The sequence below is a fragment of the Poecilia reticulata genome, chromosome 18 (assembly GCF_904066995.2).
Source record: "Poecilia reticulata chromosome 18, P_reticulata-male-v2, whole genome shotgun sequence".
Taxonomy (NCBI): Eukaryota; Metazoa; Chordata; class Actinopteri; order Cyprinodontiformes; family Poeciliidae; genus Poecilia; species Poecilia reticulata.
Window position 1 is genome coordinate 1,578,418 of NC_088847.1, and position 19,313 is coordinate 1,597,730.

Genomic DNA, 19,313 nt, shown 5'->3' on the forward strand with positions numbered 1-19,313 from the left:
TCTATTAAATTGACTGAAGATGAATGCATAAACGAAAAGCTGGAGTACAGACATTTTTTATAAGCGTATTTGTGAACCTGCCTCTTTATTATTGAATTAAGTATAATTTCAGATTTCTGTATAACTTTTCTACTGGTTAAATTAGAAAGTGAGCTTTTATTGTTATGAGTTAATTTTCTAAACTACAGAAAAGTCATTGTTGGGGAAGCACAACTGAAAAATAAGACAGGTTGATACGCGATAGTAATACTGCTGTTATGTTAGATTTAACAATGTTTTATTTTATTTATTTTTTAATCCAATTTCTCGATTAATCATAAGAGTAATTGATAGATTACTCAATTACTAAAATATTCGTTTACAACAGCCCTTAATATAACCAACATATCTGTATTTAAATACACTATGCAGGTTTTTTGCTTGGGGACTGTTCTATTGACACAATCACTGAGGTGCAGTGGCATTTCATGTCGCCCACAGTCCCACAGGACTGCATCTTGTGAGGGAACTCCTCAGGTTTCCCTCACACGAATGTAACTAGTAAACAAGAATGTAACTAGTAAATTTTCTCAGTGTTTGTCACATAAAATGTAACTGCACATCGGTCTGTGCGCTCATAAAGCTCATAAAATGCATATTGTCTGTGGGAAACTTTCATTCTCACTGTAAAAGAAAAAGCGGGATTGGATCAGCAGAAAAACTCTAAACAGGTCGGGCTTGATGATTCTTAAGGTGGACAAGGTGTGTAGACAATTACGTGTGTGTGTGTGTGTGTGTGTGTGTGTGTGTGTGTGTGTGTGTGTGTGTGTATATATATATCTATATATATATATATATATATAGATATATATATATATGCGACGGACTGGCGACCTGTTAAGGGTGTACCCCGCCTCTCGCCCAGAACGTTAGCTAGTGATAGGCACCAACATCCCTCCCGACCCCACTAGGGACTAGGGTGTACAGATAATGGATGGATGGATATAATATATATATATATAGGCAGGTTTTCCCCCAGTGTATTATAGGCCTGCTATGCTTTAGTAGCGCCACTGCCAGGCTAAGCCTTTCTTGATTAAAAAAAAAAACTTAAGCCAAATTACAAGAGCCTCTGTTGCTCTGAGCGCTTCACTGGCGGAGCAGATTTATTCCTAAAAGATAGGTTTATAATTGATCCATTTAAAACTGGACCAGTCACACCGCTAGCGCCTCTGGGCGTTGCCTCGTGCGCTGCAGCAGTGGATTAAGTTAACCTCAGTGCGGATCGTGCGCGCCTCCTTTCACTCCAGCTGGACAAAGGCTGACCTGTATGGATATTTACGTCAACCCCCTGTGAGGAATTATGTTTCTTTCCAGAATTTTTTTATCAAGGTAGGAGTTTAATCCCCACTCTTGTTAGCTCTGGTTGCGCACCTTGTTGATACTAGAGGATTCAAATTGTTAAACTTCTTTGCTCGTTGTTTTCCTCTAGTCTCCCAAATCCAGAGTTCCGCATGTACACAGTGGAAACCACACGGAGAACAACCAGTCGCTATTCAACTTCAGACATATCTAGAGTTTTATTCAGACAATTAAATGCATAGAAAAAACAGAACAGCATCTCACCCAAATCATCAAGAAGTCCAAACCATAAAACAGACATTAATTACCTGAGAAAAGTAGAAAAATGAACAAAATGCTAAGGCAGGAGAAAAGCAAAGGCAGGAGAAAAGCAAAGGCAGGGGAAAAACAAATGTGCCTTTGGGAACTGCTCGTGCGGCCGCAAAGCAAAGCAACTCGGCTTGCTGCTGTGAAGTGGAGACTTTTATTAAGACTTTTAATATATACATTGAAGGTGTGTCCTCTCCTTCTAAGCCTCTAAACAGTTTCCAATTACTTAGATAGGATGGGAGACCTATTCAAAACCAAAGATAAAGAGAAAGAGAGAGCAAAGGTCACTCTCAAAACAGGATGTTCTCCTGCCAGTTACATCTGGAGTCTTCTCCCAGTTCCTCCTTTTCTATACATTTGAACAAAGACCCTAGTTGCCAGAAAGAGCTTTATTTTTCACCTAGACCTTGCTCGTTTTCCTGCCTGAGCGATTCCATAATATCCCAAATACTAGTTTTGTTTTCGCAAGATTTTAGTGTTTTTCTTAGCTCATAGAAAACACCAAAGAATTTGACCTAGTATGTAAACAGACAGAAGTTATCTCTCTCATCCTGTTTTTCCCCATTACTTTTGTTTTTGTGAACTGCCTAGCACAGCACATCCGTTTCCTCTCTGATAGCAGAAGACATTCTATAGTGAAGGCCCTTTTCAAAATCGTTTGTGATTTTATTCAAGTTAAGACAATCAGTCCAGGGTTTCCCCCAGTGTATTATAAGCCTGGCGGCCCGCCATGCTTTACTAGTGCCACCGCCAGGCTAAGCCTTTCTTGATTTTTTTTTTTTTTGTCGTTTTAGAAAGAAAAAAAAAATTGCCCTTTTTTTTTTTTAAAGCCGGATTGCGAACGTTTCTGTTACTCAGCGTTTCACTACCGGAACAGATTTATTCCTAAAAGATATGGTTATAGAATATGTGTTTATAGCTTATGCAATTAAAGCCGGCCGCGCACAAAGCTAGATTAAGTTTACCTCAGCACGGATCGCGCGAGCCTCCTTCCACTCGAAATGGACACAGGCTGAACTGCATGGATATTTACATCAGCTCCCTGTGAGGAATTGTGATCACTTATGAGGAGTTATTGATTAAGGTAAGAGTTTAAACCCACCGCGTTAGCTCTGGTTGCGCAGCTTTACGTGAACCGCAGGAATAACTTGTAGTCGTGCTTTCAGTGGTGTTTTGAGTGAGCGGTGAGAATGATGCATATTTGTGAACAAAACATTATGCAGCGTTTACATCTCAACACGCTGCCCATCGTTTGGCCTGTCTTCCCTGTAAAGTTTAGGTCTGTGTTCGCGGTTGGTCGGTGCGCTGTAGTGGTTCCCCCTGGGAATCGCTGGGTCATTACCCAGCGATAACCTTATCGTGCAGGTTTAACCCGGTGAGGAGCTTTCTCCTAGCAGTCACGCATCACGCTGATTTTTTTATTATTATTATAGTATTATTGCTAGTTTTATTTTTCCGTTTACACAGTACACCAAACCGTATCAAATGCTTTGTCCACTTAGTCAGAGTTAATGTGCGCGGCCACCGCACATCTGAAAAACTTCTCCAGAACCTCGACCAACCAAAATAGTTTCTGTGTTCCCTTGTTAAAAACTCAACAGACATGAAATGGAAAGCCACATTAGCAGCAATGAATAGAAGTTGCTCATCTCTGCGCAGTACAGTGGGTTTAACACATAATACAGGGTCGGAGCAGAATTTGCTTTAGGGGTTTTCTTTTGTTGCTAAAAACATCAGCACCTCCAACAGCTTCTGTGTTAGATTTAGTGAAATCTAGGACCAGGGGAATAGTTTAATTGGCAAACCTAAAAAGCAATACATTATAATTGCAGTTTACTAATTTATATTTGTGAACAAATAGAGCTGAAACTCAAAGAGTAAACTCACAGCATAAGATGGTTGCTATGGTAACAAACTTGACTATGAGTATTGTTCTTTGAACTTTTACAAAGTAAACTTGGGAGCTTCTCAGTCCAGTCAGCTCTCACGGTGCCGTTGGCCAGCTGGCGTGTGCTGTTGATGAGTCGCAATAATCCATATCTGTTGATCTCAACGTGACTTCGAACCTCTCCTACTCCGACCCATGGAAATGGGCCTTGCATAAACTTTTCTCCCCTGCCCCAAATCTTGAACTCCCAAGGAACTCCAGTCTCTGTCGTGAGGCCTCCCCATCATTTGACCTCCGGCATAACTGCGCGCTTGGAGCGGGCAGCTAAAACGTGTTGTCCTTTCCTGAAGAATGCAATTGGGCTGATTAGGGGGACCAAAGCACACAGTCCTCCCCAATATCATGGCAAGACCATGTAAGCTCCATTTCCACACAGGAAGTACCAGTCAGCCATCACCCTTGAACCACAGTCTCCTGGCACTATGGCGTTGCAGTGTTGTCTCCTGTCGTCCTCTTGTCCGATGTGTGATGTTGAAACTCCTCTTCTGAAGCAAGTTGTCACAGTCTGGGTTGTCCTTCCAGACTTTGCAGCCGGGGGTCGCCCTCTGACCCCTGCAGGCGATGCAGTTGATGTAATCTGGTGTCGTTTCGCAGGATGTATAACCTTTGTTACACAAATTCCAAGGTAACATCCCAAGAGAAACGTGTCCATTGTTGAAAACGCAGCTCCTCAGAGACCCGGGTTTAGCTCCTGCTAAAGAAATGGTCTCTGGTATTTTCCATGCGGTTTGTGGAAACGATGAAAATGGAAGTACGTCAGCATTAAAGGAACAGTTCATAGCTCCAAAAAGCCCTTTCGCGGCATCTCCTGTCCGAGGTAGAACAGAATAATGCTTTTTGCACCATTTGCATCCTTCGCATTGGCACGCCGAGTCGTGGTTATGTGCTCAGGCCATAGAGACACATCTGTTTGCCATCAGTGATGTGTCCTGCACGCAGACCTGAGTTGTGTGCGGCAATTGGCAGCTGCGCACACTCATAGCAATTCACTTCTTTCTCCTCATGAGCAGTCCTGTTCATCAGCTGCCACCACAGGTTGGTGCTGTAGTAATGTGGGTGGAAAGTGAGGTCACTTCCTCCTCCAAATCAGACATGCTGCAGTCACAGCATAGTAGAAGATCCATCTGGCATATGGAGTCCCCATTCCTGCTCGGCGCGCAGAGATGTCAAAACCCCCAAACAAAAGATTGAGGATGCGTCGAGTTTCTTCACTGGCGTTGAGACGAACTGCCCTATTGGTCAGGAACCCCTGTATAGCCAGCTTTCCCCGCCACTCAGAATTAGCGGTCCAACACTCTCTGCAGCTTGCAGTGACTGAGATGTATCCAGCTGGGTCTTTCAGCAATCTTTACAGCTGTTGGTGTTGTCATCAGCACCTGGAATGGTCCTTCCCACCGTGGACTCGTCCAGTTCTTTCGTTTGATGACTTTAATGTAGACCCAGTCTCCTGGCTCAATGGGAGCGGTCTCCTGCGGAGGAAGAGAATCAGAAGGCAGTAAATTTGCACTGGACACTTCCTTCAGTTTAAGAGTTCCGATCATATAATCTGCTAATGTTTGTTCTTCATCTGCTTTCTGCAAGTCTGGAGCAAACGGAGGCAACCTGTAAGCTCTCCCATTTTGCCTCCTGGTTCTTTCTTTCCAAGTTCTGTTGACTCTGGCCGTGGACGGATTCAGCGCGTCTTCCTCTGCCTGACAGCGGTCGGTAGGAGAGATCCGGGTCACGGCACCAAATAATAATAGGTGTTTTTCCTTTCGAACCTTCATTAAAAGAACCACAGGCAATGTATATGAATTTTATGACCAAGCTTTTGCAAATGGAGAAGAATCAGCAAACTGCTCCTCCAAGCTGTTCACTGAGCATTCTGAAGACCTTTGGTTACAGCTTGTCTTTTATTATCAAGCAGAAACAGGCAGGATAGCTAAAGAAGACAGCAGAGACAAACTGCAGAACCTGCAGAAATTTTGAGGGGCATGCCAAAGTGCCCGTCGGCTTAGACCCAGCGTTCTGATGCAAAAAATTTGCATTAATGCTAAAGAAAGCTGCAATGTAGTCAATAACCTAACAGCTGACGTCCAGAAAAATCCCTGGTAGTTATATAGCATTGAAGCATCGGTGAGTAATCGCACGCGCTCAGCCGTTGGCCCAGTAAATTCACAATAAATTGGCTAAAACACCTAATAACTGTTCAAATTTAATAAAAAATAAAATTGGATTATAAATTTTATATCATTATTATTGTGTATGTTGTATTTTTTTCATGTAAATTTACTTCTTTTTCTATTAATACGTTTTAATATTTCAATGTTGTTAATGTGATGGTGCTGTGATGTGTTCTTATTACTTAGGAACTTTATGTTCTCTGTAGGTCAGAGCTAATGCGGGTTTCTAATCCACATTTTGAATGTTAGATTTAGTGTTATAAATGTACTTTGGCACTTTTAGTTTGAAATTTGAATTGTTACTTAAGCTTTATTGATATTAGCGTCCTGAATTTTAAGATACTTTACTTTGACCTTCTTCCAGGTCAGGTTTTTTTTTTCCTATGGTGCACTTTTGAAACATTGTGCCAGAGACATCAAGATCAACCTTACATTACAAGAACTTGGATGGCGAGCCCCTGCCCAGAGGACCAAGTGAACTGGTAGACAGTGACCTGACTGGTCACCAGCCGTGAAACATAAAAAAATATTTCACAGACATATTGAAAAGACTAAACAAACTTTGAAAGAACATTTGACAGACACATAAAAGACTGGGTTATTTTTTTTATTTAATTTATTTTTTAAAGCGCGCAATTTTTGTTTATTTGTACAATGTGGATCCACAAATGTTGTTTATATTAAATTCTACTTTTTTTTTTTATTAAATTCTATTTTTTTTATATACATTGTGTGCTCTCCTCTGTTGTTCACACCTAGGCTCCCCCGAATTTAGAATCTCCTGATCAGGCCCAACTTACTTATATTTTGTAGTGTTGGTATTGCCATCTACTATTAAAAGGTATTTAAAGTAACCCTTCTTGCGGGTTACACTATGGCATGCCCCTAATTATTACTGCACAGGCAGTTTCTAAGATAGGAAATATTCCGGTTGATAAGAAGGCACCTGTGAAAATGTAATTTAAGTTCTGGGAAACACACAGTTAACTGTTTTACATGACACAGGCAGATGGGGCCTCCAGGTCAGTTTATACACACAGAAGAAAGAGAACACTTTAAATTGAACATTAGACTGAATATGAACTAAAGTAATAACAAAATGATAATACCAAACATCTCTAACACTGTTCAAAATTAAGAATTTTGTTCAAAAAAGATTAAACTATATTAAACACTAAAAATAATAATTTTTCCTCAACACTATATAATGAACGCTGACTATTGTGGTATCCACCCATGGAAGGATTTTTTAGTTATTATTTAAATGGGTCAATTTTTCAGAGGGATACACAGTGAGGGTATCATGATTTTAGTCATTACATGTTTATAAGAGCGATTCCGTTGTCCTTCCATGGAAATGTGCAGCATTCAGATGAACATTAAAATACTTTTTAATATGATTTGCTGCTTTGACATGATCACAGCACTGACAAAACATGTCCAAAAATCCTCAATAAAACATAAAATATTTTAAATCAGACACCAGACAAGTGAATCACAGCAACGTCATCAGCCGGTGTAATGCTGAACTGATGCGGTGAAGCTACCGCGAAGCTGCACCAAGAAGCTACAAACACTGAAGAGAAGAAGAGCTGTTATGCCATCGATACAGTTGCTGCCAAGCATGACTTAATGTTACACAATACAGTTTCAGCAAGTTGCTCAAAGTCAAAACTGATATTGTTGTGCATTTAAGGTGTAATGTTTACCTTCGACCTAACGCCCCCCAAAGGAATCCCAGCGCCTCCCATTTGTAAAAATTTCCGCCAGCGCCCCCTGCCATCCTCTGAACGCCCCCCCGGGTGGCGGTACCACCCCATTGAGAATCGCTAACTTAGAATAAACTTCCACATTACCCATTTACTGCAAAAGACTTTCTGGCACGCTGTCTGTTCTTAAATCCCAGCAGAACGCTCAACTGTTAATCCAAGTTTCCACTTGGATTGATGAACAGTCATTTCTTTTTTTTTTTCAGTTTGGAATTTTTTTCTTTAAAATGTATTGTTTTTATTTGTTGTGAGATGCCTTTTAAATAAAATATACAATTATTATTATTATTAATATTAGAGCTACTTATATGAACTAAGTTAGTCATAACTTATGAGTCATGTTGACATTTAATTATCCCAAGAACCATAACCATTGTCATGGTTATTTGGACACGTGGTGGTATTCTGGGTATTTATACTAATTTACTGATGTGCTTGTGGAGCCACACACCTGGAGCTACATGCAAGCGCCTGATTTTCCTGATGCTCTCCACTGACCCCTCCCTTCATCATTTCCTTTGTGTAATGCTCAGTTCACACTACACAATTTTGGAATTGTCAGCCGATCGTCTGCCCATTTTCAAAACCTGAGAAACACAATAGCTGAAAAAAAATCGTAAGTGTAACTGGTTCAGTCGGCTTCAATCCAATTCAATTCCGTGTGGTGTCCAGCCACACGGCAAGAGCGACACACCACACACAAACCGATTTCTCTCACCGACATTCAGATTTCAGACAGAAAATCCCGTAAAAACCCACTACATTTTATGTGAATTTAGAGTAAATAAACACGGCTGAATGAATAGCCTTATCATTATAACCCATTTAAGTCATGTTAACAATGAACAACTGAAAAGTTACCAGGTATATCAATTGCGGTAGCAATTTCGCTCCCACTCTCTTCGTCATTTCTGCAGATATTCTTTGCACGAAATTTTGAATAAACATTCATGTTGTTTCCACATATCATTTGCGATGTCCACCGGACTTTGGGTTGCGCCGTGTCGGCTGTTTGGGATTCCCCTCCGTGCTCTCCCCTCAGAAAGCACGGAGGGGAATCCGTGCTTTGTGATTGACTGTCGCATTCACCAGGCTGCATTCTCACTCCCAGTCAGGGAAAACCCCACACACTGCGATAAACTGGCCAAAACAATCCGGCATGTTGAATATGCCTGATTTAGATCAGAACAGTCATGAGGTTCTACTGACTGGACCAAATCAGTCGTAACACATCACAGGATGGTCGGTTTTATCGCAAGCAACAATCTTAGAAAGTGGTACATTCTAAGGTTGTCGTAAGGGAACATCGGGGCAAAATATTGTGTAGTGTGAACTGGGCTTAAGGGAAGAGTGAACTATTGCATCAGGTCATCAGATATGCCCATCTTTATCTGAATCTAAAGATTATTGAAGGTCAATATCGTATACAGACTTCATAATAGAGACTCTTTTGGTTGACTGTAGTTTTTATTCCACTTTGGTTTTATGTTGCGTTTAGTTTTTATTCAAATGCATTTTTTGTTAATGGAGACTGAGAGTCTATTTTATTTTAGTTTTTAGTTTTGTTTGTTTTGTTTTAGGGCTGTTGTAAACAAATATTTTAGTAATTGAGTTATCTATTAATTATTCTCATTATTAATCGAGTAATTGAATAAAAAAAGGATAAAATAAAACATTGTTAAAACTAACATAGCAGTATTACTATCACATATCATCAGTCCTATTTTTCACAGTCGACCTTCACTAACAATAACTTTTCTGTAGTTTAGAAAATTAACTTGTAACAATAAAAGCTCACTTTCTAAGTTAACCTGAAGAAAAGTTATACAAAAATCTGAAATTATATTCAATTAAATAATAAAGAGGCAGGCTCACATATACGCTTATAAAAATGTCTATACTCCGCCTTTTGGTTTATGCATTAATCTTCAATTTAATAGATGAACTCTCACCTTGCCCAAACATTTATAGCTTTTGTGTTTGTTAGCGACGGGATTTGACACCTTCGTTCATCACACACAGAAACACATCTACAAGCTACATGTCGTCATGGTGTGCTCCGTCACCCATTTGTTGAGACCAGGATGATATGAAATAAATTTTCCGGTTCGTCAATAAAAGCTACACTTAAGTTAATTATCTAATGCGCAGCTGCCCGCAGTGTTCAGTCTATCCGCTCACCTGTATAAATACACCTGCAGCGCTCTTCCCCGCCATTCGCTCTGAACTGGCCACCAGGCAGCAGCTCTGGGAGGAGAAAAGCCTCGCAGCAGTCATTTTAAGGATGTTTATTGGTTCTCTGAATAACGACAAAGACCTGGACATTATCATCAATAAATAAAATCCTCCCAGGCCAAACTTGAAAACTGGTAACACCTAGCTTTCGTCAACAACTCAGGCGGAAGTGAGATCACTGCGCAGTGCAAGTAATAACCCGGCCGGATCATGGTGTGCTAAATAATAAAATAGAACTGAACAAAGCTTTGAGGCAGATAAATTTTCCACAAGGAATTTTAATAATCGAGCTACTTGAATCACTCGAGGAATTGTTTCAGCCCTATTTTGTTTACCAGTTCCAGTGTTAAGTGTTTTTTGAAAATAAAGTATATCTATTTTTGGCAGGATGTCGCATGCATTATTATGTCATTACTAGGGATGCTCTGATCAGCTTTTTTGCTGCTGATTCCGATACTGATCAGCAATGAGGCCGATCTTTGCCCATCACTGATCACTGCCAATCACCTGGATTGGCTGTTAATTTTTCGCTTTAGGTATAAATGCCGCTATATAATCTGACAAAATGGAAAAATGATCTGGCAATAAATTCACCTAATTTAGACATAAACATGCAAAATATTTGGAGGCACAATGCAGCAGCTATTCAGTCAAAATAACTGAAAAACCTACAATCAGTAAAACAATATTTAACAGTAAGGTTCTCTGTACCATAAATTATATACGAGTCAAATAAATCTCACAACACTGCCTATAAATAAAATAGAAATATTCTTTCAGAGTCAAATACAGGTTGCATCAAAATAAACAATCCTGAGTTACTGAATCAAAACTTCCTGACAGCATGGCTAGCTGATTAATGCTGGTTCTGACTGAGCGCAGTAATTCTGCAGAACACAGGGTATTGGTAGCTGTGCGTCTGCTTTATCTGCTATCTGATCACTCCGGATGTCCCTTTTTTTTCCTGCAGTGACCATCGATGTAGCCAAACTCCCTCAAATGTTTTTTTTTTTTTTTAAAGCCATATTAAATTGGTCGTGTTGATGCATTTTGACGTGCTTCACCTCCGAGGTATTTCTTCGACGGTACACCCAAACTTCCCCATTCACTCAGAGCGTTATAGTTCCTCACCATATCGCCTAGGATTTGTTGCTGTGTGCTTGCGCAATGTGAAGGAAAGAGGACAAGAGCTGTTCAGGCAGGCTGCAAATTGAGATGCAGGTGATCGGCAGCAAGAGTCAGTGATCGGCGATCACCAATCATACACTTTTTCACGGAAATCGGCCGATAATGATCGGTGGCCGACCGATCGGCACACCTCTAGCCATTACCATTACATCAGTTTAAAATGGTCTTCAAACAAACTTTTTGTTTATCGCAATAATTTTTGAGACGGCTAATTGTCCAGCAAAATTTGTTATTGTGACAGGCCTAGACAATTCTTTAAAAAACATATGTGTAATATTTACATTTAGTTTTTGTACGGGCTAAAACGAGATTAAATCTTGATTCAAAAGTGACTCAAAAATTGGAATATTAAAAGTAAAAAAAAGGGAGCTATAAAACACTTACGTTTGTTCACAGTATCATCACGATGTGTCTCTCTCTGAAGTTAGCTTCATGTCTTCAGAACTGAATTCTCTTTGATTTCCTCCTGCAGACACAGAGGCCAGCAGAAAGATGCAGGAGATCCTATCTTTGCTCCCCACCCTGCTCAACCCTCAGTCTTCCTGCACCCCAAAGGTCGCCAACATCATAGCAGAGATGGCCAAAAACGGTAAGTTCCTCTTGCCAAGTCAGTGACCAGGTTTGTCTGCTAAGAATGGTCTCTGCTTGGATAAAGGGAAGCCACGTGTTAGCTTGGTCAGAGCCTTTCCTGACTGGCCTTTTTTCACTCAAACCTCTCATAAATGCAGAATTGCAGGGTTTCCACCAGAAAACTTTCTAAGCTGGGTGATCAGGGCACTGTGGCTGTCCACCGTGTTTTTGTATTAAGAGGTGTTAAATTGACAGAAAATGTAAAAATATTACTGAGTAATTATATGTTACAGGAAAACATCGCTAGTGAAACAATATTTAAATCCACAACTATAGAGTCTTAAGAACATCAAATCCAAGAATATAATATATGTATATGTATTAAGTAAGGAAAAATAAATAGAACAGTTAGAAAACAGCTATTGATCCAATTTAAAATTTTTTTTAAAATGACTAGACATATCTTAACTAAATACTATCTGGGGGAGTTGTAGCCAAAATGTGGAAATGTTAGGAAATGATTGCAAGAACGTTAGAAATTTGGGATTATATATATACAGGGTTTCCCCCAGTGTATTATAAGCCTGGCAGCCCGCCATGCTTTACTAGCCCCACTGCCAGGCTAAGCGTTGCTTGTTTACGTTTCTTGGAAAAAAAATTATTTTTAAATTGCTTCTTTCTTTTTTTTTAAAGCCGGGCTGCAAGCTTCTCTGTTGCTCTGAGCATTTCACTAGCAGAGCAGATTTATTCCTAAATGATAGGTTTATAGTTTATGCATTTAAACCCGACAGTGCTTGGACTAATCACACAGCTGGCGCCTCTGCGCTTTGCCTCTCGCGATGCCGCTGCTTTACCTCAGCGGGATCGCGCGCCGCCTCCTTTCACTCAAATTGGACACAGGCTGACCTGTATGGATGTTTACATAAACCTACTGTGAGGAATTATGATCCTTTGGAGAACTCTAGGTAAGAGTTTAAAACCCGCCGCGTTAGCTCTGGTTGCTCAGCTCTATGTGAACCGCAGAAATAACTTGTAGCGAATTCAGAGGTGGGCGTTGTGAAGTGGTGAGAATGATTTATCTTTGTGAACGAACAATTATACGCAACGTTTACATCTCAACACTCTACCCAGCATGTGGCTCTGTGTCTGTCTTCCCTGTAAGGTTTATGTGTGTGTAGCCGGAGCGTTTGTGGATAACGACCAGCGCTAACCTCATCATGTAGGTTGAGCCCGGTGAGGAGCTTTCGCACCCTTCGGTCTGTAACGCATCACGCTGATTTTATATATATATATATATATATATATATGTATATATATATATATATATATATATATATATATATATTTTAGTATTATTTTTCCAGTTACACTTTGCATCAAACCATTTCAAATGCGTTGTCTACTTAGAGTTAATGCCCACACGGAGATCTGAGAAACTCGTCCAGAAACTCGACCAACCAAAACAGTTTCTGTGACGATTAAAAACTCAACAGACACGAGATGAAAGAGCTACTGAAGCCACATTAGCAGCATTGAATTAAATCTCCCGTTTGTTGCGAATCTCTGCACAGTGCAGCAGATTACCTCATCATGCAGGGCCGGTCCAAGGCTGTTTGAGGCCTTGAGCAGACTTTGTCTTAGGGGCCCCTCTTGCTGCTAAAAACATCAGCACCTCTAAGAGCTTCTGTGTGATTTAGTGAAATATAGGAGAAGGGAGTAGTTTAATTGGCCAGCCAAAAAACAATAATCGCAGTTTACTAATTTGTGTAAATTCAAAGATTAAACTCACAGCATCAGATTGTTGGTATGGTAACAAAACAATCTAACTATGAATATTGTTCTTTGAAGTTTTACAAAGTAAACTTGGCAGCTCCTTAAAATCTTGGATCTAAATGTTAAACAATTTGAAATCTTTTAATTGATGTATGCCTTAACAATTGAATCGAATTTAACAGCATTGATAATCTCAATAAACAAGTGTTACATTTATGTAACTGTGGTCTGTTTTAAAATATTAGCGTGTATGGGGCGCCTGAAGCCCTTGGGGGATGGACCTGCTGACTTAATTTGGATTAAACAGAAGTGCAAATTCATTGTTTTTAGACTAGTTGTGGGTTAATATAAAAGATGTGCTGATCAGGTTTTTCCTGCCGATACCGATCACATAATTATTATTTTTTTAATCATAAGCACTGGTTACATTATGTGAAAAAAAGGAGCCATGAATTCACCTTAATTTAGACAAAAACTTGTTTTTAATAACTTTTTCCAAGAAAAAAAACAAAACAGGCATTTTGCAAATTGTACTGCTATCGATACTATCTTTAACAGACTGAAAACATATGAAGGCTCTGAAGAGGCTAAATAATGTAAAAAGTCAAAATAAAACCTCTAAACATTGCCAAAAATTTCAAATATAAAACGTTACATTCAGGCAAATACAGGTTCAATAAACAATCCTGAGTACCGAATGAAAACTTCCTGATAGCATGGCGGCTAGCTGATTACTGCTAGTTCTGAGTGGCTGTTTCTGATTGAGCGGAGTAATTATGCAGAACAGTGAGGAGGCAGAGGAGATTATTTTTTCAAAGATTATCTGTCTCATGTTAGGACAGCAAAAGTTTTAATACGTATGTAAAATAATTTTTTTTTAAGTTAGATGCTGCAGCTTTAAACAGAGACTCTGTGTGAGAGTTCACTACCAGGTGGAGCAGAAGCGGCGCTCCGTCTGTGAAATATTATTACCTGTAGCGCGTAGCAGCGGTTCAAGAGCAAGAACAGAGCCAGCGTCTTGCATCGCAGCCCGAAGACTTAAATAATTTTCCAGGTTATTTGTTTAGCTTTCTGACCGTCATGCTAATCTGGGTGAGTGTTTTAGCTGTGCGCTGCTTTACCTGCTTTACCTGCTATCTGATGTCTTTTTTTACTGCAGTGAGCCTTGATGTAGCCAAACTCCGTCAAGTATGACATTGTTTTTATGTCATATTAGATTCGTCCTGTTGATGCATCTTGACGTGCTTCATCCCGAGGTCATTTTCCGCCGCAACACGCAAACTTCCCCATTCACTCAGTGCGTTATAGTACCACACGACATCGCTTAAGATTTGTTGCTACGCGTTTGTGCAGTGTGAAGGAAAGAGGAGACCAGCTGCACAGGCAGGCTGCGAAATGAGATGCAGGTGATAGGTTTGTGTGATCGGCAACAAGAGACCGTGATCGGCGATCACCGATCATACACTTTTTCACGGAAATCGGCCGATTATGATCGGTGGCCGATCGATTGGCACATCTCTAATATATATATATATATATATATATATATATATATATATATATATATATATATATACACACACACACTCTTGATCAAAATCTTAAGACCAGTCGAAAAATTGCCATAATTTGCATTTTGCACTATTGGATCTTAAGAAGGTTCTAAGTAGAGCTTCACAATGTTAAAGGAAAAAATCAGTGCAAGAGACAAGAACTTTTGAGCAGGGAATTTTCTGAAAACTGCATTTACACTCAAACATGATTTTTTCAGCTGATCAAAAGTGTAAGACCATAGTCTTTAAAAGCCAAAAGCTGTGCAAAAATCTGGATTACATGTCATTTTCTGTCAAGTCTTTACACTGTCAAGACCTCCTGATGGCATAAGCAAAAAGCTCACTGACTTTGAACGTGGTAGGATTGTTGAGCTGCATAAGCAAGGCCTCTCACAACGTGCCATCGCTGCTGAGGTTGGACAGTAAGACAGTCATTTTGCATTTTTTAAATGATCCTTAGGGATATGGAACAAAAAAGTCAAATGGTAGACCCAAAAAAATTTCACCAGCTCTTAGCCACAGGATCCAATTGGCTATCTGTCAAGACACGGGACGATCCTCTACCCAAATTAAGGCCATTACTGATGCTGTCTGCAGCCCAATGACCATCAGACGGCATTTGCGAGAGACGATCTTCAGAAACAAAAAATGTCTTCAAAGGCCACGTCTTCTTCAACGCCACAAAATTGCCCGTTTGGACTTTGCAAGGGTGCACCAAAATTGGGACATTGAAAGGTGGAAGAAAGTTGTCTTCTCTGATGAGAAAAAAAATTAGCCTTGATGGTCCTGATGGCTTCCAACGTTACTGGCATGACAAGGAGATCCCACCTGAGATGTTTTCTACACGGCACAGTGGCGGAGGTGCCATCATGATTTGGGGTGCGTTTTCTTTCAATGGAACAATGGTGTGCTCATCGTGACTTTTTTTTTCTTTTTTATTGTCCGCTAAAGAAGGCTTTTATCATTCCAAAACTATCCCGAATACAAGTTTTGCCCAAAATGTTATGGGTTTGCGGCTAATTAAAATCAGCTGATGGATTTAAAGGGGCTTGTCCATTTAAATACCCTGTCATCAAACATGCATGTAAAAAGCGAATTTTCGGTTAGTTGACCGAAAATGTTCGGTATGACTTGACACAGAAGACTCTAACCTTTGAATACTTGACAATATTGGCTTTGTAACCTCACCTCAGGGTCGAAATTCATCTGAAACCCCCTCCGATGCTTTCCTGCTTTTGCTGCTTCATAGATCACTCGAGCCAAGCTGTCTACCCCCCGCCCCTCTCCTTTTCCTGTTTCGTGTGTGTCTGGAAGCTAAAAGCAAAATAGAGCGGTAGAGGTATTTCTCCAACCTGGCTTTGTGTAGAAAACCCAGGCTTTGGGAACTGACAAAAGTGGCATTTTTTATTGTGATCATTTACTTTATAGTAGAATTTATATCATTTTATTGCTTTAGAGCGAGGAATGTTCAGTTTTGAGAGGGCAGGGAAACATCTCTCTCCAATTTAGTCTTTGATTTGTGCGTGATTTTGTCACAATGTCGTCATAGAAAGAGCTGTCAGTTCATTATTATGTATATTACACAATGCACAACGGTACATTTTTCGTATATATGGGGTAAATGTCATGACCAAAGTTTGTTATATGTAGAAAGTGCCATTCAATTGTAATCACCCATTTAATTTGAACAGATTCCCAGTTATGATGTGAAAACACATATGTCACAGATATTTATTAACGTGCCAAAATTACCTCTCCGCCTGGGAAATTTCTCAGTAAAACAAATTCTTAAAAATCTAAATTTCAACTGATTGAGTCCAAATTCGGTAAATGTTTACACAACATGTAGATTTAAAAGTCTTAACTACTTTTTTATGTTAAAAATAATATCTTGGTGATGTTTTGCAATATTTATTTATAAAAAAACTTTTGGCCAGGTGAAAAAAAGCTACATTTATTATATTCTATCACTAATAATTCAGGCAGGGTAAAAGATACAATAGTGCTGACACAGAAAACCATTCTTTGATGTCTTACCTTTACAGAGGTACCAAACGTTTGCACTTTAATCTGATAACTGTGAGGCTCATATAGAGCTGTGCAACCAGAGCTAACGCAGTAGGTTTTAACCTGTTCTAGTTGAGACATTGTGATGTTGGAGAAAATTTGTGATGGAAATATTGACATATTTTGTAAATAGTTGTAAAAGAATGCCTGGGAAATTACCCACAATATGGTGAAAATATGACTACTAATTTGTTTTTTACTAAGTTTGTACAAAAATTCTTAAAATTTACCTAAAAAATGTTCATGTTAGACTGTAAAAATGGTTTGTTCAATATTTTTTGTGAGTTTTATAGTAAAAATATCAATATTTTTTCTACTCGGATTTTGTTTCTGTGTGTGTTTTTTGCTCCAATGTGATAATAAATTTTGTCAAAAGGAAACAAACACTGTAAAATCACAAAGTTTAGGATGTTCTGAAAATAATGATACCAAACAAGGTAAGGTAAATAGTTTTTAAGGTGAAAATATAAGGGTAAATTCAAAATTAGACCAAAACGGCCATTTAGACCCAAGACTAGAAAAGGACACTGACACAGAAAACCATTCTTTGATGTCTTACCTTTACAGAGGTACCAAACGTTTGCACTTTAATCTGATAACTGTGAGGCTCATATAGAGCTGTGCAACCAGAGCTAACGCAGTAGGTTTTAAACTCCTACCTTGACATAGATTTCTCCAAAGAAACATAATCCCTCACAGGGACTCGATGTAAATATTCATACAGGTCAGGCTGTTTCCAGTTTGAGTGTGCGCGATCTGCAATGAGGTAAACTTCAGAAATCAAGCATTGTCATTGCTTCTGAAAATGTGGGCAATCAGTGGAGTGGCTGTCGTGTTATAGACAGCTCTGTGTATTCCTTCAGTTGGTTATTTAGGTAGATTATAGGTAGAAATTCCACCAGCTGCATCTTGTATCACATGTGTGATTTTTGTTGTGGAAGTTTTCGTTTCTGTTCAAGGCTGGAACAATTTATTAATTGTTAGCTGGTGACTACAGAATCTAAAAAGGCAATTTGCTGAAAGAAGAAATGTAAAGTAATTAAGTCAAACATGTCCAGAAAGTATAAGCAATTTGCATTTAAGGTAGGCAAAACCTTAAATCCACATACGTTGTGTGCAAGTATGTTCTACCCAGAACTCAAATGGCAGTTTTAGCTTCACCTGGTTCAAATTCTATTTAAAAAAATCTCCTACTAAACACCTTTTATTTAAAATAATTAATTTGATAGTAAATAGAAAATTCCCTGATCAGCCCTACACTCTATTGATGTTCAGCCCAGCAGACAGAACTGAGCTTTTCACTTGTTGTTTTAGCTGCAAGTGCTTCCTTTGCCACAAATAATGTATCGTTCACTCACCCTATACTGTTACTACATTTTATACAATAAAATGTTTGTTTTCTCACTTTATAAAGGAATTGAATTATTTCCTTATTTGCATTTTTACTATATCTACTGTACTGTATTTTGAAAAATCTGCAGATTTCTTTATTTGATCTATCAGTAGAATAATTGATTAATAAAATAATTGTTAATTGCAGCCCTAATACGTTTGAGCAGCTGAATGGACTCTTTACTGCAGTAAATGTTCACTCATGATTAGAGGGGGCTCTGATAGCAAGGAATGAGAAGCTGTGATTTAGATCAAGGCATATTTATATGATTAAAATGGCCCAGTCAAAGTCCAGACCTCCAAATCCAAATCTGCAGCAAGTCTTGGAAATGGATTTTTCAGAGACATGGAGACTCTCCCCATCCAGTCTGAGTTTGAGCTACTTTTCACATTAATGGATACAAAGAGCACGGTAGAGTCATAGCTCAGAAGAGCTGCAGGTAATCTAAGGTAGGATATACAAATGCACACCACACTTTTCAGATTTTAATTTATAAGAATTGGTGGGTTGTTTATGCAATTAATTTTTTTGCATCTTACTTGTGATAATTTTTTTCTTTAATCTGATGTAAAAAAAAAAAAAACATTAATTACTATTTGTATTTAATTCTTTACAGGTCTATATGAAATAAACTGAATTGAAATGAACTGACCTGATCAACTTGTGTTTTCAGTTTGAAATGTCACTATTACACATACCTGTACAGGAGAGTTAACCTGGTCCAGTACATTTTTCCGTGGCTATTCCGAGGTTAATGGATGCATTGTGTGTTGTCTCTTGCTTTCTCCTTCCATGTGTGCTGTTCCATCACATAAACTCAGAATCAGAATTCTGATTCTGTTTAGTAATTGGATTCTGATCCCTTTTCTGCAGAGTTCATGAGGAGTCCCTGTGTGGAAGCCGGCCTCATCCCTCCTCTAGTTCAGCTGTTGAACTCCACTGACCAGGAGGTTTTACTGCAAACCGGTCGAGCGCTTGGCAACATCTGCTATGACAGCCGTAAGT

The 19,313-nt window shown here is 39.2% G+C and overlaps 1 protein-coding gene and 1 long non-coding RNA gene across 5 annotated transcripts in view; one reads left to right on the plus strand and one right to left on the minus strand.

Moving 5' to 3' along the window:
• rap1gds1 (RAP1, GTP-GDP dissociation stimulator 1) overlaps positions 1-19,313 on the plus strand; it is a 97,885-nt gene that overhangs the window by 12,629 nt on the left and 65,943 nt on the right. For all 3 annotated transcript variants that reach the window (XM_008434827.3, XM_008434825.3, XM_008434826.3), the window contains exons 3-4: positions 11,425-11,541; positions 19,182-19,307. In XM_008434827.3, the coding sequence (XP_008433049.2) occupies positions 11,425-11,541; positions 19,182-19,307 (243 nt within the window). The remainder of the gene's footprint in view (positions 1-11,424; positions 11,542-19,181; positions 19,308-19,313) is intronic.
• LOC103480074 (uncharacterized) overlaps positions 1,535-19,313 on the minus strand; it is a 71,078-nt gene continuing 53,299 nt past the window's right edge. The window contains exons 2-3 of one of the 2 annotated variants that reach the window (XR_014084695.1): positions 11,337-11,418; positions 1,535-9,776 (exon numbers count right to left, since the gene is read on the minus strand). This is a non-coding gene — a long non-coding RNA (uncharacterized LOC103480074). Of the gene's footprint in view, positions 9,829-11,336; positions 11,419-19,313 lie in introns of both variants that reach the window. The other variant, XR_014084694.1, reaches the window with a different exon arrangement.